Source organism: Pelobates fuscus, chromosome 5 (genome assembly GCF_036172605.1).
Source record: "Pelobates fuscus isolate aPelFus1 chromosome 5, aPelFus1.pri, whole genome shotgun sequence".
Lineage (NCBI taxonomy): Eukaryota > Metazoa > Chordata > Amphibia > Anura > Pelobatidae > Pelobates > Pelobates fuscus.
Genome location: NC_086321.1, coordinates 6,151,435 through 6,176,366, shown reverse-complemented (window position 1 = coordinate 6,176,366; position 24,932 = coordinate 6,151,435). Strand labels below are relative to the sequence as shown.

At 42.0% G+C, this 24,932-nt stretch overlaps 1 protein-coding gene and 1 pseudogene across 1 annotated transcript; both read right to left on the bottom strand.

Moving 5' to 3' along the window:
- Positions 1-4,550: 4,550 nt before the first annotated feature.
- Positions 4,551-5,464, bottom strand: LOC134612351 (putative methyltransferase DDB_G0268948; annotated as a pseudogene).
- An 8,871-nt stretch (positions 5,465-14,335) lies between these two features.
- LOC134610530 (serine/threonine-protein kinase SBK1-like) lies at positions 14,336-15,799 on the bottom strand. Its single transcript, XM_063453494.1, has 3 exons — positions 15,508-15,799; positions 15,065-15,267; positions 14,336-14,893 (listed from the first exon to the last, which is right to left on the bottom strand). Exons 1-3 carry the CDS (start codon positions 15,719-15,721, stop codon positions 14,336-14,338), a joined length of 975 nt encoding a protein of 324 aa, XP_063309564.1. The 5' UTR covers positions 15,722-15,799.
- Between the last annotated feature and the right edge of the window lie 9,133 nt (positions 15,800-24,932).

Here is a 24,932-nt window from a genome sequence, read left to right as displayed (position 1 = left end):
CCACCAAAACTAGCACCACAGCCGCTTTACTTGGTATGTCAGAGGAGTTATTTACACACCCGTTTGAAGAAATGAGTGATGCGCAACCATTATTGCTAGAGGATGTAGATAACAGGGATATGTCTCAGGCAGGCAGCATTAAACACATGGAGGTACGGTGTGATGATGATGATGTTGTACCCGCTGCTGCTTCCTTTGCTGAGTTGTCAGATACAAGCGAAGCGGTTGATGATGACGATGCGTCCATGGATATCACGTGGGTGCCCGCTCGGCAAGAAGAAGAACAGGGCGAAAGTTCAGATGGGGAGACAGAGAGGAGGAGGAGACGAGCTGGAAGCAGGGGGGGGGGGTCGTCGCAAGGAGCTAGTGGCACAGTCAGACAGCATGCATCGGCACCCGGGGTCAGCCCGACAGCACGCCAATCAACGCATGCTGTGTCCACCACCAGAATGCCGTCATTGCAGAGCTCAGCAGTGTGGCATTTTTTTTGTGTGTCTGCCTCTGACAACAGCGATGCCATTTGCAACCTGTGCCAAAGGAAACTGAGTCGTGGTAGGTCCAACACCCACCTAGGTACAACTGCTTTGCGTAGGCACATGATCTCACATCACAAACGCCTATGGGATCAACACATGAGTACAAGCAACACGCCTACTCTAAGCCGCCATCCTCCTCCTGGTCCAGCATCTTCAGCCACGTCAACCACTGCTGTCCTTCTTGCCCCCTCTCAACCATCCGCCACTCCGTCTCCCGCCTTGAGCAGTTCCCGCTCATCTGCCCACAGTCATGTGTCTGTCAAGGACATGTTTGAGCGTAAGAAGCCAATGTCACCAAGTCACCCCCTTGCCCAGCGTCTGACAGCTGGCTTGTCCGAACTATTAGCCCGCCAGCTTTTACCATACCATCTGGTTGAGTCTGAGGCGTTCAAAAAATTTGTAGCTATTGGGACACCGCAGTGGAAGGTACCCGGCCGGAATTTCTTTTCACAAAAGGCAATCCCCAACTTGTACTCGATTGTGCAAAAGGAAGTCATGGCATGTCTGGCACACAGTGTTGGGGCAAGGGTCCATCTGACCACTGATACCTGGTCTGCAAAGCATGGTCAGGGCAGGTATATCACCTACACTGCGCATTGGGTAAACCTGCTGACGGCTGACAAGCAAGGAATGCGTGGCATTGCAGAGGAGTTGGTGACACCGCCACGAATTGCAGGCAGTCCTGCTGCCACCTCCTCTACTCCTCCTACTCCATCCTCTTCCATAACCTCCTCGGCTGAGTCCTCTTGTGCCGCTGCTTCTTGCTCCACATCAACGGCACCCCCCCAGCTCCCCAGGTACTATTCCACATCCCGGATACGGCAGTGTCACGCCGTCTTGGGTTTGACTTGCTTGAAAGCAGAGAGTCACACCGGACAAGCACTCCTGTCCGCCCTGAACGCACAGGTGGAAAAGTGGCTGACTCCGCAGCAACTGGATATCGGCAAAGTGGTGTGTGACAACGGAAAAAATTTGATAGCGGCATTGAAGTTGGGCAAGTTGACACATGTGCCGTGCATGGCACGTGTAATCTGATCGTACAACGCTTTGTGCATAAGTACACAGGCTTACAGGACATCCTGAAGCAGGCCAGGAAGGTGTGTGGCCATTTCAGGCATTCCTACACGGCCATGGCTCACTTTGCCGATATCCAGCGGCGAAACAACATGCCAGTGAGGCGCTTGATTTGCGACAGCCCTACACGTTGGAATTCAACACTCCTAATGTTCGACCGCCTGCTCCAACAAGAAAAAGCTGTTAATGAATATTTGTATGCCCGGGGTGCTAGGACAGCCTCTGGGGAGCTGGGAATTTTTTTGCCACGTTACTGGACGCTCATGCGCAATGCCTGTAGGCTCATGCGTCCTTTTGAGGAGGTGACAAACCTAGTCAGTCGCAACGAAGGCACCATCAGCGACATCATACCATTTGTTTTCTTCCTGGAGCGTGCCCTGCGAAGAGTGCTGGATCAGGCTGTAGATGAGCGTGAAGAGGAAGAGGAAGAGTTGTGGTCACCATCACCACCAGAAACAGCCTTATCAGCATCGCTTGCTGGACCTGCGGCAACGCTGGAAGAGGATTGTGAGGAAGAGGAGTCAGAGGAGGATTGTAGCTTTGAGGAGGAGGAGGAGGAGGAGCAAGACCAAACACAACAGGCATCCCAGGGTGCTCGTTGTCACCTATCTGGTACCCGTGGTGTTGTACGTGGCTGGGGGGATGAACATACCTTCAATGACATCAGTGAGGAGGAGGAACGGGAAATGAGTAGCTCGGCATCCAACCTTGTGCAAATGGGGTCTTTCATGCTGTCCTGCCTGTTGAGGGACCCTCGTATAAAAAGGCTGAAGGAGAACGACCTGTACTGGGTGTCCACGCTACTAGACCCCCGGTATAAGCAGAAAGTGGCGGAAATGTTACCGAATTACAAGTCGGAAAGGATGCAGCATTTGCAAAATAAATTAAAATATGCTTTACACAGCGTATAAGGGTGAAGTCACAGAACAACGGGAATCTAACAGGGGGAGAGGTGGAAGTCATCATCCTCCTCCTCCCACGACCACGCCGGCAAGGACAGGACGCTTTAAAGACGTGTTGTTGATGGAGGACATGCGGACCTTTTTAAGTCCTATGCATCGCCACAGCCCTTCGGGATCCACCCTCAGAGAGCGACTCGCCTTAACTGCAGATATCGACACTCTGAGGAGCAATGAACCCCTTGACTACTGGGTGTGCAGGCTTGACCTGTGGCCTGAGCTATCCCAATTTGCGATAGAACTTCTGGCCTGCCCTGCTTCAAGTGTCCTGTCAGAAAGGACCTTCAGTGCAGCAGGAGGTATTGTCACTGAGAAGAGAAGTCGCCTAGGTCAAAGTCTAGATTACCTCACCTTTATTAAGATGAATGAGGGATGGATCCCGAAGGGACTGACACTGGGCGATACATTGGCTTAAAAAAGGCCTGAGGAGATGAGCTGCCTTGGGCTAAAAATGGTCCACACGTTGCTGTATTTTAGCTCTGAATGACGTTTGACTTGCGTGACTTATCAGCCACCAACTAGGGTTCAAGCTGCCATGTTTTAGGGCACTTTCTGCCTGTGAAACAAACATAAATTTTTCTGCCCGCTGCTACAGAAGCGGCTGCAACAATACCACATTTTTCAGGCATGTGTACATGCCTTATTTTTAGGCCCACTGGTGCAGCACTGTGGCTTCAAAAACCAAACCAAAAAAAAATCCTCCAAGATGGCACCAATATACCAGTGGTCTAAGCATCTTCCCACCTTGGCCTAAAAAGGGGAGGGGATTCAACAATTAAAAATCTCTGCCATTTACACGTCCACTGATAGGAGACGCGGAAGGTATTAAACTGATATGAACAATACTCCACTCCTATCAGTAGGTCCGTCCCATTGTGATTTATGGCCCCCACCCACCGCGCAGGGGTTGGGGAGGACAGTAGCTCCCCCAGTGTGTGTCATGGGCTTTGAGGACAGGTGTCAATCCATTCCTGCCAAGTGACCCTATGTAGGGGTAACAGTCCCTATTCTGCTCTGTGTCAGTGTGTATCATGGTCTCTGTGGACGGTGAACAGTCTCTATTCTGCTCTGTGTCAGTGTGTATCAGGGCAGGGCTTTGAGGACAGGTGTCAATGTTAGGTGATTTCTGCTCTTTATGGATTAAAACCAGACTCTGCATCAACTATGTAATTTTCCATGGGAGTTTTGCCATGGATCCCCCTCCGGCATGCCACAGTCCAGGTGTTAGTCCCCTTGAAACAACTTTTCCATCACTTTTGTGGCCAGAAAGTCCCTGTTGGTTTTAAAATTCGCCTGCCCATTGAAGTCAATGGCGGTTCGCGCGGTTCGCCGGTTAGCGAACATTTGCGGAAGTTCGCGTTCGCTGTCGCGAACTAGAAAATTTCGGGTTCGCGACAACACTACTCTTTAGTGACAATTTCCTGTTTGTGAACATTCATTAGGATAAATATATACTTATAAAAATGTGCAAAGAGTGAACATAATTTATAATTCAGACTTCCTAATTTATTTTCTTCCTATATTTTATTTATATGGTGGGATAAAACAGCTTCCAGTCCCTTTTTTTTTTTTCCAAACAAAGGTCAATATTTTCTTTATTTAAAGATTACATGAACGTATTGTAATGTATTACATATATTTTATTGTAAGTTTTATGACATTAAACATACCTTTTATATATGCGGTAAACATGAGAGCTTTTACAAAAGCAACAGGGATGTTACCGATGGTTGGTGTCCATAAATGAATTTTTTGAATGTGGCAGTTGAGACAAAAAACAAATATATATGGAGAGTTGGAAATCTTCCTGCTTACGTGTCCTCATTCCTGGCTCTTCCATCGTGTGATGGAATATTATCATGTGGCAGAAAATAATGGTATTTATCTGTTAAATGTTCTTTGTTCTGCTGTTGAGCTTTAAATATGTTACAAATTTTGAATACAAGAGGAAAGTGACACATGCTACACTATCTCTTCCCCAGTCCATTATTTCTCCAGACTCATGATGATTTGCAGGCTAGGACACAATAGTGTTTGATATGGACCTTAATGAGGGCTGACTCAGACCCATCTCCTATAATGTCACAAAACCTCTGTTCAAGATGCATCAGGAATCTGATGGCTTCATTTTTATCATGTTTCAGGAATTATTGATACATGTATATAGACTGAAAAAATCCTATTTCTTCAACAGACATTTCAAATACAACGGGGATGTCCGTAACCCACTTCTTGTCTTTTAATGGTATAGCATTGAACACCTCTTCATACTGGTGATGCATAATATTGTTTTCGTACTTGAATTCTGATATTTTGTCTAAACACTGCTTCATAACATTTAGCGCTGCATCATTATTGCCATCTTGTAATTTAAAAATTGGAACAAAAGCATGAACTGCCAGACAGCCGTTGGGCATTGAAACTCGAACTGCTTCATGCACAAATTTTTCCACATTGAACCAATGAGCAGCAAGTCCTGCATTTACAAGGTCCACAGATGCATCATCTGGGGGTAAGTTCTCAGCAGCAGCCACCTGGAAAGTTACATTTTCCAAGGAACAGAATTGTTTGGCTTCCTCAAGCTGAGATTCACTGATGTCTACACCGATAACCTTTTTGAACCTTTTTGCTAGAGGCATTGTATATCTCCCAGTACCGCAGCCAACATCGACTGCTGTATCATACGGTTTACTTTTCTTCTCCTTCAAATATGAGAAAATCAGATTCATGACGTCACTGGACACAGGAACCATATACTGCTGGTACACGGATGAGAAGGCCTTGCTTTTAAATAAATGATCAGTCATCCTTAATTCTGGATATTCCTCTTGATGTCTTAAAATCTGTGTGATCTTGGTGGAGGAGTAATTTCCACAAAGCAAGTCTGCTGCTTTATATGTGCAAAATAATATAAGTGGTACAATGATAACACTGCTAAGAACGTGAAGATGCTACACTGTTCAAGCTGTACTATGTCATAACTAATACGACAGGAGTGTGCATAACATTGCATCTGATGATCAGGCAGTCATTAAATGTCCACATGGTGTATAGCATAACTGGTGAGGGTCACTGAAGGCCGCATGAAGTACTTATCGCATAACATTAATACGGCTTGCTTAAGGTGAATTAAGGGTAATAATAAGCTTTCCAACTAAAAACAAAACCAAACTGAATGGCTCCACTGGGTTTCTTTGGGAAAGTCCCTCTGCTCCCCGTTGGCAGGTTGTCAGGTGTGCAAGGTTTGCCGGTCGTGTTGTTCCTGTGCCTCCGATCCGTGTGGGGCAGTAGTTGCGTCCAGCTATTGGGGTGGCTCTGGTGTGTGCCACGCTGCCAGCCCCGGGCTCTGTATGAGCCAACCATCTGTGCCCTCGGTTCCGGTTCCATTAAAGGCCGGCAACGGATTTCCCGGTAAGTGTAGTCAGTCCAGGCATTGGGCTGCGGTTGGAGGGGTGACCTCTAGGGCTCAGGACCCAGGAAGGCCGTCGTGGAGACCAGGCCTAAGTTCACGGTGCGGAGGTGAGACAGTAGGGATTCACCGCTTAATCCCCAGGTGAGTATGAAATGCTTTCTGTTGCTGGGGCTGCCTGTGAGTGATGGGTGATTGGCAGAGTCACGCCCGGTGTGGGCCTCGAGACCGCCAGGCAGGGCCCCTGATGTTGTGCATACCCCGCTGGGGGGGGAAGGGGGGTGTTGCGGAGAGTCAGTTCCCACCAGTGGGGACCGGGATAACCCCCCGGTCGAGGGGGGGGGAGAACTGGGCCCGTTGGAGGTGTCACAGGGTTTTGGCAGGATAGTCAGGCTTGTCGGCAGGGCAGCGTCCGTCTGCCCCCCGTCTCAGCCAAGTAGGCCGCAGGCTCCGAAGTTTTGCACCGCAAGGCCCCAAAACTCCCGATCTCGGAGTCTGCAGTGGCGTCCACCATCTCCTGTGCACACTAATGGATCTCTGCTCACATTTTCCTGTGGTGGGACCATGATTTCTGCTGATTTTAGTGTGTATTCATCAGGAGACTCAGTAGCATGCGACCGGTCAGCATGGCGGTCGGGCCCCGCCCCCTCCAGTCCCTTTTTTATGGGTGAGGTTCTGTGCAGTTTTTATACCCTATAGTTCCTGGTGAATATGTGGGAAATCCATTATGAAAGTGTAGAATCATACACTCCCAGATAGGAAGAATATATTTGATACTTTTATATAATTATACACAGCCAATTTTTACCTATTTTTTTTATATAACCTGCAATAGTCCGTATGAAACTTAAATACTGCAGGATTGTTGGTCAAATCCAATTTGTCTCGAAGATAATCACCAAGATACAAAAAAGGTTTCAGGCCCAATTGGTGTTGCCACCCCTTGGGTCCTCTACCTTTAAGAGTGCAGCGCTGTGTTTGGTGAAGGATTACAGTAAGTTACCTGTGGTTCAAAGACAGGTACCCTTTGCGTTCTCCAATATAGTGAATATACAAAAGAAAACAAGAATATATACAAATGATTGTGCAGTATATTAAACACTGTGGTTGGAAATTGAGTGAGTTCACAATTATGTCTACACTCACATTTTTTAGAGCCTTTTCAAGTGAATTAGGCTCTAAACTTGTGCACGTCTGTGTCTTTAAAGGTAGATCACACGACCCCTCTCTCCAAGTTGGATGGTGTATTCTCCTCTCCACTCGGTATATGATTGACACTGTCAATTTGTGGGGTGACACTGCCCCTTCCCTGGAATCACTGGTACTGGATACAGTTGGTAGTAAAAAAATAGATGAATTTATTACAATGTATAAATAATCAATATAAAATACTTTCTAGAAAATAAAAAACAGATAAGAACAAATATATTATGAGTATTAGTGGTTTCCAATAAAAATGTTAAGTCCACTTTAAAAGCTAAAACGCGTTTCGCCGGTAAAACGGCTTCCTCAGTCAGCTTGTAAAAGACTTCTTGATGCTCTGTACTTTTAAATCTGTAAAATCCCGCCTAAAATGCGTCCTTCCAATCGGAATGGTCCTTCCGATCACCTGACGTGGCTAAACAGCCGTCGCGTCACTTCTGGTTTTTCGGCACTACAGGATCCAGAGTGCTTTGCGCCCAGCGCGTCACTTCCGGTTTTCGTCCGGTCGTTTATGGGGATTGTAGTCCGAAAGTGGCGATTTGCCAAGTCCATATTTGGAGCCTATTTGGCTCAATTGCAATAATAAAACGAAAATAAAAGAAAGAAGTGTACAGTTAAATGTTCTTATGTATGCTCTTTATATATAACACAGAAAAAATGCTTTACTAGCCTTTTTTAGCATTTCCATTGAAGTTATTCCGTTTTCAATATATAATCTTATCTTAAAAACACAATAAACCCTTTTTATGTGAACCTTTTTAAAAGACATACAGGTTCCTTTAAATTTAGTGGGAAAAAAGTGACTTGTGCTTAGGATGTGCTTTTTATACATGGAGCCTATTTTCTGCAAAAAACATTTTTCCAAATACACATTTAATTATTTATTTCCTAGTTAGTGTGGATTTTTCCTTAGGTGAGTGTATCTGTTGCCTCCCTTATTTAAAAGGTGGTATCACATCTATACAAAAAACATGCAAAGAAAATAAAATACATAAAATGCTTTTAACACCAGTGGAAGGCGAACGTTGGTGATTAAAAAGTATACATGGTTTTTTCATAAAAAATGGCATAGCTCAAAATCTGCGTTAAGACCTGCAGGGGCTAAAGTGTTGAGGTTAAAAATCCATTTTGTTTCTATTTTGCCTAATTTCCTAATCTCATCTTCCCCTCGCCAGTTGAGTGTGATTTTTGGGATTGCCATAAATTCCCGACATTGGGGGTCTCTATTGTGTACTGAATTAAAATGCTCTGAAACACTATGTTTGTCATAACCTTTTTTTATGTTTCTAATGTGTTCATTTACACGAGTTTGTAAAGGGCGTTTTGTCCTGCCCACATACAATAAATTGCACGAGCATTTTAAAACGTATATTACTCTTTTTGAAAAGCATGTGATCATCTGGCGTATCTTATACTTATTTTCTCCTTTTGAGTCATGGAATTCTGTAATATGTCTCTTTACACTTTTCGTGCTTCTACATGCTAAACACTGTCCACAGCCAAAAAAACCTTCTTTCTGGAAGAAGGGGGTAGGTGTATTTTCTCTAATATGATTGTGTGTTAATTTTCGTTTTAAATTGGGAGCTCCTCTGTATACTAATTGTGGTCTCTCTGGTAAAATGGAGTGTAGCATGGGATCGTTCCTTAACATAGGCCAGTGTTTATTAATTATTTGTCTGATCTTCTGACTCTCTTGATTGTAATTACAAATGAGCGGCAGACTCTTATTTTCATTATTTTCAGGTTTGTATTTTAACAGGGAAGATCTTTCCATGGCTCTTACTACTTTTATCGTGTTGGAAAGAGAAATTTCCTCATACCCTTTTTCTATAAAATCCTGTTTAATCTTAATGGCCTGGATTTCAAAAGTGCTTTGATCTGTGCAGTTCCTTCTAACTCTCATCAGTTGTGCTTTGGGTATATTTTAAAGCCAGGGGGAGAAGTGACAGCTGTTCAAATAAATATAATTGTTAACGTCCACTGATTTAAAAAAGGTTTTTGTTTTTATCTCATTGTCCTCTAAAAATGGTCAGGTCTAAAAAATTAACGCTTTCTTTGCTGAATTCTGTTGTTAGCGTCACTCCCCAATCATTTGTGTTTAAAAAGGTTAAAAACTTATTTAAAAGATCCACTGAACCGTTCCAGACTAAAAAAATGTCGTCTATGTACCGCTTATAGGAGACAAGGTTCGCTCCCCACTCTAGGCTGTTGTCTATAAACTTGGTCTCCCAGTAAGCCATAAATAGGTTTGCATAGCTAGGAGCTATCGAAATTGAAATTTAGTTTGGAATCCCCACTCATTCATGTAAGGGTTTGACTTAATATGTAATGGTGTGTTAATACCCGAAGATTAAAATAAATTTGTATATTTAAATAACTGTCTAAACTTCGTACATTCTTTGAAATCTTTTACATCCATAACCTTGTGGTTTTGAAAACATTTACCCTGTATTTAGGAATATTAACATAAATTATTACAATAGTATATACACACCCCAATATGCATAAATGGCAGACTATGAATTATAATGCCCTAGTATTCAGTATCTGGTTTAACAAGTGTGTAGATATCTATTGTTTGATATGGTAAACCTGAGAGCTGGGGATAAACAATATTTCTGTTTATTCTTTCTAACATCCCAATTGTGTTATGTAAAGGGTTGGGGTGTGTTATAGAAACTGGAAGAAAATAGCCATCTGTCCACCAGGGGGCAGATCTACAAAACAAAGGTGAGTGGACATTCTACTCCACCCAGTGTGACTATGTACCCCTAAATGAATGAATAAAGGGGGGTGTGGGGTGATCTGATGATGTAACTTGTTAATTAGTTTAAGAGGACAACTTGTAGGAGTATTGTGCAAGAGCCAGTAGAAAATCCCCCTACAATTCAGCACTTTTAAAGCCAAGAATTACCTCAGGTTTCTGTAACTTCATGTATCTGGAGAATTTCGGATCAAAATAAATATTGCCAGGGAAGCCCTAAATTGAAGGAAATCTGTCATTATGGTGTCCTTTTAACCCATTAAAGGAACACTATAGTCACCTAAATGACTTTAGCTAAATTACGCAGTTTTAGTGTATAGATCATTCCCCTGCTATTTCACTGCTCAATTCTCTGTCATTTAGGAGTTAAATCACTTTGTTTCTGTTTATGCAGCCCTAGCCACACCTCCCCTGGCTATGATTGGCAGAGCCTGCATGAAAAAAAAAAACTGGTTTCACTTTCAAACCGATGTAATTTACCTTAAATAATTGTATCTCAATCTCTAAATTTAACTTTAATCACATACAGGAGGCTCTTGTAGGGTCTAGCGAGCTATTAACCTAACAGGGGATAAGGAAATCTTAATTAAACAGAACTTGCAATAAAAGCCTAAATAGGGCTCTCTTTACAGGAAGTGTTTATGGAAGGCTGTGCAAGTCACATGCAGGGAGGTGTGACTAGGGTTCATAAACAAAGGGATTTAACTCCAAAATGGCAGAGGATTGAGCAGTGAGGCTGCAGGGGCATGTTCTATACACCAAAACTGCTTCATTAAGCTAAAGTTGTTCAGGTGACTATAGTGTCCCTTTAAGGACTGATTGTACAAAAACAAAACCTGGACTTTGACTGTCTGTTAAACCGTAATTCAATGCTTTCCTATTAACCCCTTAAGGACCAAACTTCTGTAATAAAAGGGAATCATGACATGTCACACATGTCATGTGTCCTTAAGGGGTTATAGGACCACTCTAGTGCCAGGAAAACACTCGTTTTCCTGGCACTAGAGTGCCCTGAGGGTGCCCCCACCCTCAGGGTCCCCCTCCCACCCGGCTCTGGAAAAGGGAAAAGTGGTAAAACTTACCTTTTTCCAGCGCTGAGCAGGGAGCTCTCTGCCTCTGATCCTCCTCCGATCCTCCCTTTCGGCTGAATGCGCATCAAGAGCTGCGCGCGCATTCAGCCGGTCGCATAGGAAAGCATTTACAATGCTCTCCTATGGACGCTTGCATGCTCTCACTGTGATTTTCACAGTGAGAATCACGCAAGCGCCTCTAGTGGCTGTCAGTGAGACAGCCACTAGAGGATTTGGGGGAAGGCTTAACCAATTTCTAAACATAGCAGTTTCTCTGAAACTGCTATGTTTATAAAAAAAAATGGGTTAACCCTAGCTGGACCTGGCACCCAGACCACTTCATTAAGCTGAAATGGTCTGGGTGCCTAGAGTGGTCCTTTAAGGGCACCCAAACTTATTGTGTATCATTTTGTTCAGGGAAAACAGGGCTCTCATGTCACATCAAGTATTTTTATATGGAACTATATCAAATAAAATGAGGAAATGTTGCAATTATCCAAGCTCTGCATGGCATTTTTACATGTATTGTCATAAAACTCTTGGCTTTTACTGCAACGATGTGAGAATAAGAACTTACCAACTGATGGTTTTGGGAGTAACACCTTCTGCATTGGGGGAATAACTTGCGCTACTACAACAAGCAGCAGTTGGAGCCCTGTTCATCTTGCTGTATGTGAGTGTGAGATCCAGATTGTCCAAGGAGGAGGTTACATTACCTGCTGTGTAAACAAGAGACATTATATCAAACACACGAATCAGCAACTGTAATCCTAGTGCATCACTAGACAAAGATTTAAAGGTCAGTGATAATTTGGGTTAAAAATAGAATTGCTATGGAGGACTGAAAGTTAAAATGTAGCACAAGGACACCATAAAAACATTTTAGAATATAATATCAACAGGAAAAAGGCACATACACCTCCAAATCCTTCTCAAACTATGTGTGTATGTAACTGGCATAAATTAATATTCATTCAGCATGGCTTCCGTAACCATTAAACCAACAATTCACATGTGCACAAAATCACCAACACTGCATTAAAGATGTGTGTGTGTGTGTAACTGGGTTCCTTGCTTAGCAGTAAAATAGTTTATTAAACAATTGACAAAAGGGATACTTGCTGCCACCCCCTCCCCTCCCAAGAGCATTCCCACCCCTGTACAAGACCGTTCATCGTACATACACAAGCTATGCCTTGAAACGCACTCACCATACAGTCAAACTTGACCATTCTCTCCCTAACTGGGTCTTTCTATATTGCTCTTAAATTTAAATCCCTTTTATGTATCATTAGTGTCACAAATGAGGTCTACAGTCTAAGTATATTGTTCCTTGATAATGCATGTATAGATTGTGCTATTCCAAGCTTCACGGATTTTACAGAATCTTTCAACTGTTGCATATACTGGTTAGGTACCGCGTATCATTTATGTATCATAGACATTGTCCTTTTTGTAACATTATATAAGACTTAAAAATAGTTTATACCTAGCCATTCATCAAAACCGATCAGTTTATCGACCAGTTTAAATGTTACTTAAATGGACTCTCCAGTGCCAGGAAAATCTGTTTTCCTGGCCCTGCAGGTTCCTGCAGTGCCCCTCTCCCACCCCACCCTATGTTGCTGAAGGGGTTAAAACCCTTTCAGTGACTTAGCTGAATCCAGCGCCGATGTCCCTCCGTCCTGGGTCAGGTTTCGCCCATGACCTAATGTGCAGCAATGCTTTCCTATGGGGATTCTGACTGTAGCGGAGTAAAGGTATGATCCAAGGTAGCTCCGCTGGTAGACAGGAACAGCAATCCAAGACAGGTATAAAACAGGTAGCGTAGTTACAATCCCTTCCCTCCAAGAACTAGACGACACATAGCTTGGAGGTCAACTGACAGCTTTATTCACACATTTGCTTTTATGTCTTTTTCCCATGCAAGGGAGGTAACTTAAAATAACCAATCACATCGTAGTCACCTCCTCTCCCTCTCCTCCCCTTAGATTAACAGTTAAGCTCATTAGTGGGAACAGAGTTTTCCCCAGTTTCTGGATGTCCCCTAAATACAGGGGGTACGGTGACAAATGAGGGGTCCCCTGGTAGGTCTGTTCTGGGTGAGCAACATATTCAAAATTCACCCAGATCAGACCAGGGGTTCGGGAGTTAAAGCCATTTAAAGATTTGACCGACTGCAGGGATTCGGTAGCCGAAAACAGCTCCATGGATTCTGGCCCTGTAGTCGGTCTATTTCCCTGAACACAAAATACCGAACATTTCAGCCATCCGACTCTAATCTTTCGTTCGGATGAATCCCCTAGTCTGGGGGATTCAAACTACCGAACGGCGGGCCGTTCGGCAGTTTAGATCGTGCGTTTTGGTGGTCCTGGAGGTCTGAGCGGTGTCTGGGTAGTCGAGCGTCCGATTTTAGTTCCAGACGCTCGACGACCAAACACCGCTGTTCGGGAGTTAAGATGGCCGCCGCCACGTGGAGATTAGGCGAACGGCGGCCACCCACGAACCCAATTACGGTACTTGCAACCTTGTTTCTTTCTATTAAGGGGAGGCACACGACCACAGCAGGGTGGTCTTGCATTCGGTACTTTCAATCGGTTCCCGAACCGGCTACGCATTTCTGGTTCGGGAACCGATTACATTAACATGCTGGTAAAATACACGGTACATTCAGTGACAGGTAGTTCGAATAACATATAACATTTTAAGTAACAGTCTCTTGTGGCTGCTTCTGCCACACTGACGACGTTGGAGGTCCTCATGCATAGCGTCAGGACGTCCAGCGTAGTTTAAAACACTTTTCGTGTTTTAAGAAGCCGGAGGACTTAACCGTGCAAAGTAATTATTGTAGTTTATAAAAACTGCAATAAATACACTTAGAGGGTAAGGGTGATGGGAGTTGGCACCCAGACCACTCCAATGGGCAGAAGTGATCTGGGTGCCTGGAGTATCCCTTTAACTAACCAAAGTCTAGCAATATACAAGAACAAAATGAATATACATAAATCAAGATTTTATATAACCCCAAAGAGAAATGGAAACCAAATTGCATGCATATTTTCTTTGTGGTATATCTACAAACTGCTGTAACAGCGTGCTACTTTAAACCATTGTCTACATTTCAACTAGTTAGCAGTTAAAATAGTGGATAATATGTTCCATTATCCTAAACAAAACACATCAGTTCTTAAACTATTGTTGTATCCTATCTCAATCTTGGATATATTTGTGAGTTGAAAAATGCGTTCGGCTACAATCAGACTTACCGGAATCTGCAGCTTTGATTTCCTAAGTTACTGTCCACTTTTGGTCTGCGTGCCTCATGTTATGTCCTTATGGGGGATATCGGCTTTCCATGGCCAGTGAATATATTCCACAATGTGTGATACAGAACATCTGTCAGTAGCATCAATGGCCAACATTAGTCTGAAGAAATGCTGGGATTCAGTGGTAACCAACCTCCACTCGGCTGGTATTGGCACAGTGTCTTTAAATACCTGCCAGTGAACAAACTGCAAATATTGTTGGTCCCTTGGTAAAGCCTCCTTCCATGGGAAACAGCCAGTGAGCATCACATACACCAGGACTCCAAATGCCCACACATCAAGGCTAGGGTGCAATAATATCTGCTCACTGTCTGCAACAAGGCAGAGTTCAGGAGCCATGTAGGGAATGATCCAGGACATTCCTGGTACATAGGTTCCCTGGAGTCGGGTGAGTCCAAAGTCTGCAAGTTTGATGCAATGGCATTCATGGTCCATGAGCAGAATATTACTCAGCTTGATGTCCCGATGGACCAGTCCCTTGTAGTGGATGAACTCCAAGGCACTCGTCAGCTGAAGAATGCAGCGCTTCACAATGTCCTCTTGTAAACCAACCTGTAAAGGTGAGAAGATAATAATTGAATCCATCAGACATAAGAGATTCATTTTTATTTACAATAACAATGGGTAGGAGGACAGGGGGGTAGGGGGTGTTTATTTACATGGGAATTACATTGATTATTAAGACCATAAAACTAAATGCGTGCCAATTTTTGGAAACCTCACCTTTGGTGTTATGATGGAATGTAGTGTCCCAGCTGGTGCAACCTCCTGAACAAACACATAGTTGCTTGGTGTTTCGAAGGCCATTCTAAAGGTGGTAACGATATGGGGATGAATCCCAAGGTAGACGCAGATACTATATTCCAAGAGGAAATTATCTGCTAAAGTCTTCTCCTTCACCAGCATTTTCAAGGCCACCAGCTGTCCTGTTAACAAAACAAAATATACTGTGATCTCCAGCTACTCAGGTTTATACAGATAATAGTTTATAAAACCATGGCTTTCAGTTTAGGGACTGTAGCAATTTCTTGAGGTGCCAAAAAGCATCGGCATTGTACTTTACCCTGCTAAATGCAGAAATCCATTAGAACTTACTCTGTATAAAATAAAGGACTCCAGTTTTTTTTAAAAGGTGAGAGATGAGCATACAAGCTAATGTAACTTACCTGAACGCCTGTGATTGGCGAGGAGAACCTTCCCATAAGAACCTTTGCCCAGTTCTTTAATTGGGTCAAAGTGATCCATTACAGACATCCTTGTCATGGTCTGAGATGTCTCTCCCACCAGCTGCAGAAGATCCTTTGCTGTCTCCTTAGTGACATCCATGATTGTAGCGGCCATTCTAAAACCAAAGAAAGTGATCAGTGTAATTGATATCATTAAACATTTAGTATAAATGTATTGCTGCCTGATTTAGCCTACAGGTCTTGGTATTGGCTGAAGGTGCTCTGAAGATGCAGTTAATGTGCCTTCTTTGGGGACACAAACCTGGATCACTGCTCTGATAGAATAAAGGTTGTATGCAATTAGCTGTGCAGAACGGTGGGGGAGACATGTGTTTATTGTCCTTACATTATTAGATCAAATGGTAAATGTACAAACCCAAAAACATATGCACTATGAAGGCTTTTATTAAAAATAGACATTTAAACATGTATAAGAAATTTAAAAATGTTAAATTCTATAAAAGAACCATTGCACTATATTTTGGGTAAATCCTTATTTCCATTCTTAGCATTTTAGAATGCAGTATCAGAGGTGAAGGGCAAGAGAACTACAAGACAGGGTGAAGGTCGGGTGGACTAAAATATGATCAGAGAGAGAGTTATGAGACTTTAAATTAGAGCAATGGGATTTTGGGTGGAGAGGAGGGCAAGCTTTAATTGAAGAAACTGTGAGCTGGGGAAAAGATCTGTAAAAGAGGAATATAGAAAGTAAAACAGTGAGTAATGAGATTACTGGAGAGGATGGAAGGTTTAATAAGGCAAAATATCATAAATACTACATTCTAAAACGAAGAATCGATCTCGTCCACCACTAATTGACCGCAAGTGAGAAACTTTGCTTCACCACTTTGTCAAGGGGTTTGAAACCCTGTAATTGTACTACCAAACTAAATTTTCCCAAAAAGGGGGGCATTGAGCTATAGTTTGTAGATAAATACATAGAAAGTAATAGTATATAAAGTAGAACAAGGGGGTGAAAAAACAAAACAAAATGATAAAAAGCTATGTGATACACAGTTGCAACAGTTAACTGTGCAGCGTATAAGTGGTATACTGGATTCTTTATTATCCACCAGGAAATATGTGCCTAAATGTGTAGTATTAACGTTTGACTCCTTTTTGTATCCCATCTACTTCGAGATACTTGGATTTTTATCATTTTGTATTCTATTTTTTCACCCCCTTGTTCTACTTTATATACTATTACTTTCTATGTATTTATCTACAGACTAATACCCCCTTTCTTGGGATATTTTAACGTCCATCAATAAACGTTATATTTTAAAGTGCTCACATCACACTAATTTATTTTGGTACTAAATTCTAACAGATAAAATGTTTTGAGAAGAAGCTTTGGAATTGGTTTCATTTTAAGAATATTTATATTTGTACATAAATTCACAGCGTCTTCAGCCAGTTACTTCCACAAAGCCTGAAAATCTTCTGACCGTCTAATTGCCAATCCACCACACATCCTAACCAATAACCTATAAACCAACCCTTTTCCCACAGTCTATTAACCCTTCATCCCATCGATACCCGGACTGAGACTGCCATACTATGAAGTCCTTACCTTCTAGAGATGAGTAGAGCCAGGAATAGAATCCACACTCGCTCAGTCTGTCGCTCTGGATACAGAATGTTACTGAGCAGAGAGGGTGGATATGTGTCTAATAAGGGGCAGCTGATTGGGTAACTTTGCATACAATAGGTTAATTACCCACCAGGGTTCCCATTCATTTACATATAAATAGAAACTTGGGAAACATGGAAACTGAGACTCCTGGAAGAAACTGTTGCTAAATGATGTCACTGTTCTAGATTTCACAATGTTAGAACATAAACTAATTAAGTTAAAATCTATTTTAACAGAATCCTGGAAATAATGCAGGTAATATTTTAACTTTATTTTATTTTTGGACTAACATTATCTTGGAATAACAAGCTTTCAGGAGATCTTCCTGTAAATCTAAAGCATTTCTGGAGAAACTGACCCATCTCGAACCTGATCCATGATCCGGGGTTATAGCCACATCAGATCGTACACAAGTAGGGTAGTAGGAGGAACAAAATAACCACGTTGTTCCAGGGGGTAAAACGTATTCTGTATAATGGTCAGAGAGTGAGGAGAAAATATATCTATATAGAGAATAGTTCTGACCCTGTAGAAGATTCGGGCATCCCCTGCTATTACCCTAGTTATCCCTGTGTACAATGTTCCACAGGGTCAGAACTATTCTCTATATAGATTTATATTTTCTGCTCACTCTCTGATCCAAATACAATATCTATTTTTGACCCTCAGGAAGAACGTGCTTATTTTGTTCCTCCTTTTACCCTACTTATCCCTGTGTGATATGATATTGCTTTTACTTTGTATTGAGATGATTGAGTCATTATTATTCATATAAAGTATCTCCTGGCAACACTTAATGCCAAATAATGTAAAAACACACTTCTTCCATTGTCTAGGGACATAACATAATGGTTTCTACCAGTGGATTTCAGGGCACGATGTGGGGATCTAAATGTTTCCTGGTTTTGCCCCTCTATATAATGCTGCCCCCTAACCGGCTCTCATGCCGTGCAGTGTGGATAGGGGCTTACATTGGTTCCTTATTGTGATTGCAGTGGGAGAGTATTCATACAATAACAATATATATGCAATAATTCATGCACTGGTCAACCTTTCTACCATGTGATAGCTGCTCATTGCAGTGACAGTGATTGCAAGAAGAAGCTGTTACGGTTGCCTCAAGGCTGGCTGGAAGCTCCTAGCGCTCACCAAAGGACCATCAGCACCATAGACACCATAACTACTGCGTAGCCACCATAAGTACTGCAGACTCCACGAACCACCGCTGCTGGGCTGGTATCTCGCCGTTTGCTCTGTGCCCTAGACCTACGACCAGGCTCCAGGTTCCAGTAGGTGAACCTCTTCCTTCTGTAGAGCGAAGCAGGATCAGGAACAAGAGCTCTTACAAGAGCTCAGTAGCTAAGGGAGTATGAAGAGCATAGCAATCCCTGTAGTGATTATAGCTGTCCCCTACAAACATGAGTCAAGGCTGCAAGTTAGAGGATCAAGTCATTCTGTTTGTTGGCACCAACATAACCTTCTTTTATGCAGGTTTCCCTTGGATAGGACCACCCACAGGGTTTAACAAAACAATCAATCATACACGTACATTACCGAAAACACTCCCAGCAATTACACACAAAATCCTCCCCCTCTGCCTGTGATATAATTATGGTACATAATTATCACAGACAGTAAAAATACAGTTTTTACACATACACTGTAACTTTAAAACCATACATCCAATCTTCATAAAAATTACATATTAATCAGCACAATTTAAATATAAACATAACACAAATCCATCCAGTAGATCAAAAGTTAGACGGAAGTCCTTTATGACCGACCGCAAGCACATTTTCCTGCCCAAAACAGTTACATACATTTGGGCTGTGCGGTCGGTCTATTTCACACTGAAAAACGACTACGTCCCATTCGAACGGACGTTTGAATCTTCGAACGGGACTTCGTCTCTGCAGCTGTTCGCGAAAATGTGTAGCCGATTTCAGTTCCATGAATTTGGCTACACATACCGCTGACCTCGTTTGAATGAGCAAAGATGGCTGCCGCCACGTGTTCGTTTGCACGAACAGCGGCCACCCAGCGCTCGGCAATTAACCTGCAGTAACCTCACAGCCTGGGAGGTAAATTGCCTGCACACTTCCACTTCTGGGTGGTCTGCCTGTGTGGTACTTGGTTCAGTAAGCCCCATTTACTGAACCAAGTGGGAGAAAGCCAGGGACACCGTATATTAAAGGTTTGGGGACAAAGTCACTATGTCCACAAACAGTTCTTAAAGGGCCATACACACCCAATAAAAGTCCATACGTTTTCAGGGGCACAATCTCCCAGGGGCCATAGTCATGAGGAAGGAGGCTGGCAAATAGGCTTCTCCACAACCCAGGAAAGCAGGGCAGTTTGTAACAGAAGCCATGAAGGAATTCAGAAACTGGAGAAGATAAAGAAAATCAGTGGATGGATTACAATTTGGCTAAAATGTCAGTGTTTGCAATTTTTTTTTTTTTAAAGTCTTGCTTTCAGAGTATTTTTGGCACTGTATTGTATCTTATTTCTTTTGAAAAGAAAATGCAAATTTGAGAGTTTTTATTTTTGAATATTATGTAAATCAAACCTTCTAAAAGCTTTCTATTCAGTAATCACAGTAATTGCACACCTCGGTATTAATCAAGGCTTAGTATTGTCAATCTCCTAATGTAAATACATTCACAGACTACTATATTAAGTTACTGTCTCCTTTTAGTCTGTTTAGCAGTTTCTATGTAAATGCAGGATTTGGGTGTGTTAATAAATTTGGGTTTAGAGTTAGAATGATATCCCACCTACAATAACAATGTCAGTCTGCATCCAGCAGGGGGCAGAGCTGAATAATGACATTTTAAATTCCATTTAATATATCTGTAGGATTATTTCTTTGTAAGATGAATATTCTAATTCTTTATATTCAAATTAATTTCATTTCAGACACAGGAACTGAGGCGCTACCTATGTATCTAGTATTACAGACTTCCATTGTATATCAATGGTCACTACATCTGGTTCTAGTTCAGATAGATTGATGAAGGCCTGTTGATATTAACATTTGACCCAGCACTGCAAGCCAGACTCACGTGTGTATTAGGAAGAGACTCCTTGTAGCAGTACTTACCCTCTCCGGGGGCCTGCGAGGTCCTCTGTTCCCGCCGGGCGCGGTCCTGCATCTGCATGAGCCGCACGTGGCTCGTCTGACTGAGTTTACAGGAAGGCGGGCACTGACCGCACATCTCGGGCGCGCTCTTAAAGGGACAGTGGGAGACGAAATGTGAAACTGTCTCCCATTGGCCCATGTCATTCCACATTCCCCATAATCACGTTTTGGGGGCATGGATATGACAGGGGCCAATCAAATTGGTATTTATACTCCTCTTTCCTTTTAGCTCCCTGCCCTATCGTGGTTTCTGATTCAGTTCCCTTTAGTGTGTTCAGTAATGTTTTTTTCGTACTTGACCTTGGCTTTTTATCCCTGCTTTGTATTGTTTGCCGGCTTCCTGACTCCTGTGTACCAGACCTTGGCTAGTTCTTGTTTACGCTGTCTCTCTGTTCCCTTGACCTCGGCTCGTTCCTGACTCTGTCACTTCTCTGTACTACGTCGAGTCCGGCCATTCTAAGGCTCGGTAAAACGTATCTGCTTTATCTTGTCTCTTGTTGGACTAAATCTTGCGTGTTGGGGTACACTACCATGACACTCCTTTCTGAAGGCATTCATTTAACCATGTGTACAGTGCCTTGCAAAAGTATTCATCCCCCTTGACTTTTTACCTATTTTGTTACATTACAGCCTTAAGGTCAATGTTTTATTAATCTGAATTTTACGTGATTGATCAGAACACAATAGTCTAAGTTGGTGAAGTGAAATGAGAAATGTATACATAAAACTATTTTTTAGAAATAGCAAACAGAAAATTGGCATGTGCGTATGTATTCACCACCTTTATTATGAAGCCCAGAAAAAGCACTGGTGCAACCAATTACCTTCAGAAGTCACATACTTAGTGATGTCCACCTGTGTGCAATCAAGTGTCACATGAATTTGTTACATATGCACACTTTTTTTTTTTTTTTTTTTTGAAAGGCCCCAGAGGCTAAGCAAGAGGCACCACTAACCAAACACTGCCATGAAGACCAAGGAACTCTGCAAACAAGTAAGGGACAATGTTGTTGAGAAGTACAAGTCAGGGTTAGGGTATAAAAAAAAAAATATCCAAATATTTTGATGATCCTCAGGAGCACCATCAAATCTCAATAGAAAGAACATGGCACAAAAGCAAACCTGCCAAGAGACGGCCGCCCACCAAAACTCACGGACGAGGCAAGGAGGGCATTAATCAGAGAGGCAGCACAGAGAGCTAAGGTAACCCTGGAGGAGCTGCAGAGTTCCACAGCAGAGAATGGAGTATCTGTGCATAGGACGACAATAAGCCGTACGCTCCATAGAGTTGGGCTTTATGGCAGTTACATTACTTTTAGCAAAAAACAAAATGGCACATTTTGAGTTTGCGAAAAGGCATGTGGGAGATTCCCAAAATGTATAGAGGAAGGTGCTCTGGCCTAATGAGACTAAAATTTAACTTTTCAGCTACCAAAGCTATGTCTGGCGCAAACCCAACACATCACCCAAAGAACACCATCCCCACAGTGAAACATGGTGGTGGCAGCATCATGCTGTGGGGATGTTTGTTTTTCAGCAGCCGGGACTGGGAAACTGGTCAGAGTTGAGGGAAAGACGGATGGTGCTAAATACACGGATATTCTTTAGCAAAACCTGTACCACTGTGCGGGATATGAGGCTAGGACGGAGGTTCACCTTCCAGCAGGACAATGACCCCAAACACACTGCTAAAGCAACACTTGAGTGGTTTAAGGGGAAACATGTAAATGTGTTGGAATGGCCTAGTCAAAGCCCAGACCTCAATCAAATATGAAAATCTGTGTTCAGACTTAGATTGCTGTTCACAAGCGCAAACCATCCAACTTGATGGAGCTGGAGCAGTTTTGTAAAGAGGAATGGGCAAACGTTGCCGTGGTAAGATGTGGCAAGCTCATAGACTTATCCAAAGTGACTTGGATCTGTGATTGCCGCAAAAGGTGGCTCTACAAAGTATTGACTTTTGGGGGGTGAGTAGTTATGCACATTGACTTTTTCTGTTATTTTCTCCTATTTGTTTGCTTCACAATAAAAAAACTCTCCAAAGTTTTGGCCATGTTCTGTAAATTAAATGATGCAAATCCTCAAACAATCCATGTTCATTCCAGGTTGGGATGCAACAACACACGAAAAATGCCAAGGGGGTGAATACTTTTGCAAGGCACTGTAAATAGAATGTTCTTGGTGTAAATTATGTTTTACCACCCAAATATAACGTATGGCTTTAATCATAGACTGGACAGAATGGTATTGGTCCAGATATGTGCAAAGACTTTGTTATTTTCGGATGGTGTGTATGTTTGAATAAATATAATTTTTTGGCTGCAAGACAATATGATTCCATTAATGGAACTGTGGTGTGACCAACTTCTCAGGAACAGTTAATTTCCTACAAATAAAGACAACTATGTATGAGAATACACTACAGGGAAGGTTTGAGGTGCAATTCTGGGGCCATGAGCTAAATGCCCAATCACCATGGAAACATGGATGTTTCTTTATATTGAGTAACTTTACATCTGATCCATTAACTTCCATTTACTGGCGATATTTCAGAACTCCAAGCGTTAATTGTCAATCTGTGAGTGATGAGATGTTTCAATACAAGGCCGATTCCTACATTGCGCACTAGACTGTCTGTGAAAGAAAGCTGCTAGCTGTTAGTAGGTTTCCATCTCAAGATACCTTCTTACTGGGATAGAAACAGAGGGCTCTTGTCACAGGTTTTATTTCTTTAAATGGTAATCAGCACATTTGTCTTCTAAGGTCTACAAGCTAAACCTAGTGCCCATCATACACAGCTCATTGTTTGGACATTTTATTAGATTATCGGTGGGATTTATAATTTATTTCCCATCATTCCCGTGGCTAGATATAGAGAATATTCTAATGAGTTGCTTAGTGTAATAAGTGGTCTGTGTTTTCTCCTGTTGATATGTACATCTTTTGTGTATATATAGTCTTGGGTCAAAGGCTCGCTACATTAATATACGTCTATATTAATGAAAAGTACTCATACGCAATCTGACTTATGTTTCTTATGGTGTATTCTTGGTTACTGATACATAATAAAACAACAAAGGATGTTACATGATCATAGATGTTCAACAGCAGATGGTAATTGCTGAACTTTTTGAAGGAATCGTTACTTCGCTGTACAGGAAGAAGAGCCAAGAGAGAGACCTGGTGTCCATTTGTTCAGTTACTATATAGATGTGCCCATACTGACGTCAGAGTATAGCTCTAGCCATATAAGGACAAGACCCCCAATAAACATTCCAGAGTTCTCATACAAGAAAACCTTGTGACTTATTGATACCATCTGTTACTTATGTCAATCCAGAAGGATATTGATACTTTTGAGTTTAGAGAAGGGCTACTAAACTGGTTCATGCATTGCAGGATAAAACTAAAAAAAGGTTAAAGGATCTTAACATGTATAGCTTTGAGGAAACACGAGACAGGGGGGATATGATAGAAACATTTAAATACATAAAGGGAATCAACACAGTAAAGGAGGAGACTATATATTTAAAAGAAGAAAAACTACCACAACAAGAGGACATGGTCTTAAATTAGAGGGACAAAGGTTTAAAAATATCAGGAAGTATTACTTGACTGAGAGGGTAGTGGATGCATGGAATAGCCTTCCAGCTGAAGTGGTAGAGGTTAACACAGTAAAGGAGTTTAAGCATGCGTGGGATAGGCATAAGGCTATCCTAACTATAAGATAAGGCCAGGGACTAATGAAAGTATTTAGAAAATTGGGCAGACTAGATGGACTGAATGGTTCTTGTCTGCCGTCACATTCTATGTTTTAATATCCATAAATAATCAATAGAAACATAGAATATGCAATATTCTATATTCCCTCTGTTCATGGTTTGTCTTGCAACCAGAACACCATGTCACTGACCTGTTCGTTCATACATCACTTGTATCATATTCATATCAGTCATTGAGCATAAGACAAGATGTAGTCACAACTTTCTGTTATGAGAATTCTTAGGTCGAGTTTCTACCCTCCTAATGCTTGCTTTACTTCAAACTCCCTGTGCTTCCGCTATGTATTGGTATTCATAACGACTTGAAGAACAAAACTAAAAAAACTAAATATATCTATCTATTATAAATTAATAAAATATTTACAAAGGTTGATCCAATAAATAATGTAAAGCAATGAGAAAGATCTACCTGATCTGTTAGTCATGTCTTTGTAGATACAATCAAGATCTTGTAACATTCTAAATAACTGTATCCCTATCATATTGCTAATACAGACACATATCACAAAGTATTTTCATTCTCAAGAACTGATATTACTTAAGTACTAATACATGTATTGCTTGTATATCCCATCCAGTTATATATCCATGAATAATGTTTTCTAGTAAATTAAACTGTCACTTTGTATTCATGAATTACATTCCTATACCATTAATCCCACCTAGTGATGATTGTATCAGTACTTTACAATCATAGTATATAATCTGTATATACAGTAGGCTCTCACTACCTGAAATATACCAACACTACTTATAAGACTCATAATAGTTTGCAAAGCTTCAAAGGTTGTGGTGTTATCAA

Bases quoted from the DNA above. Each gene is read 5' to 3' on its own strand.
- LOC134610530 (XM_063453494.1), bottom strand. From the start codon at position 15,721: ATGATATCAATTACACTGATCACTTTCTTTGGTTTTAGAATGGCCGCT. The intron at 15,268-15,507 runs GTAAGTTACATT...TTTTGTTAACAG, and splicing joins CGCCAATCACAGGCGTTCAG to GACAGCTGGTGGCCTTGAAA. The intron at 14,894-15,064 runs GTGAGGTTTCCA...TCACCTTTACAG, and splicing joins ATTCCATCATAACACCAAAG to GTTGGTTTACAAGAGGACAT.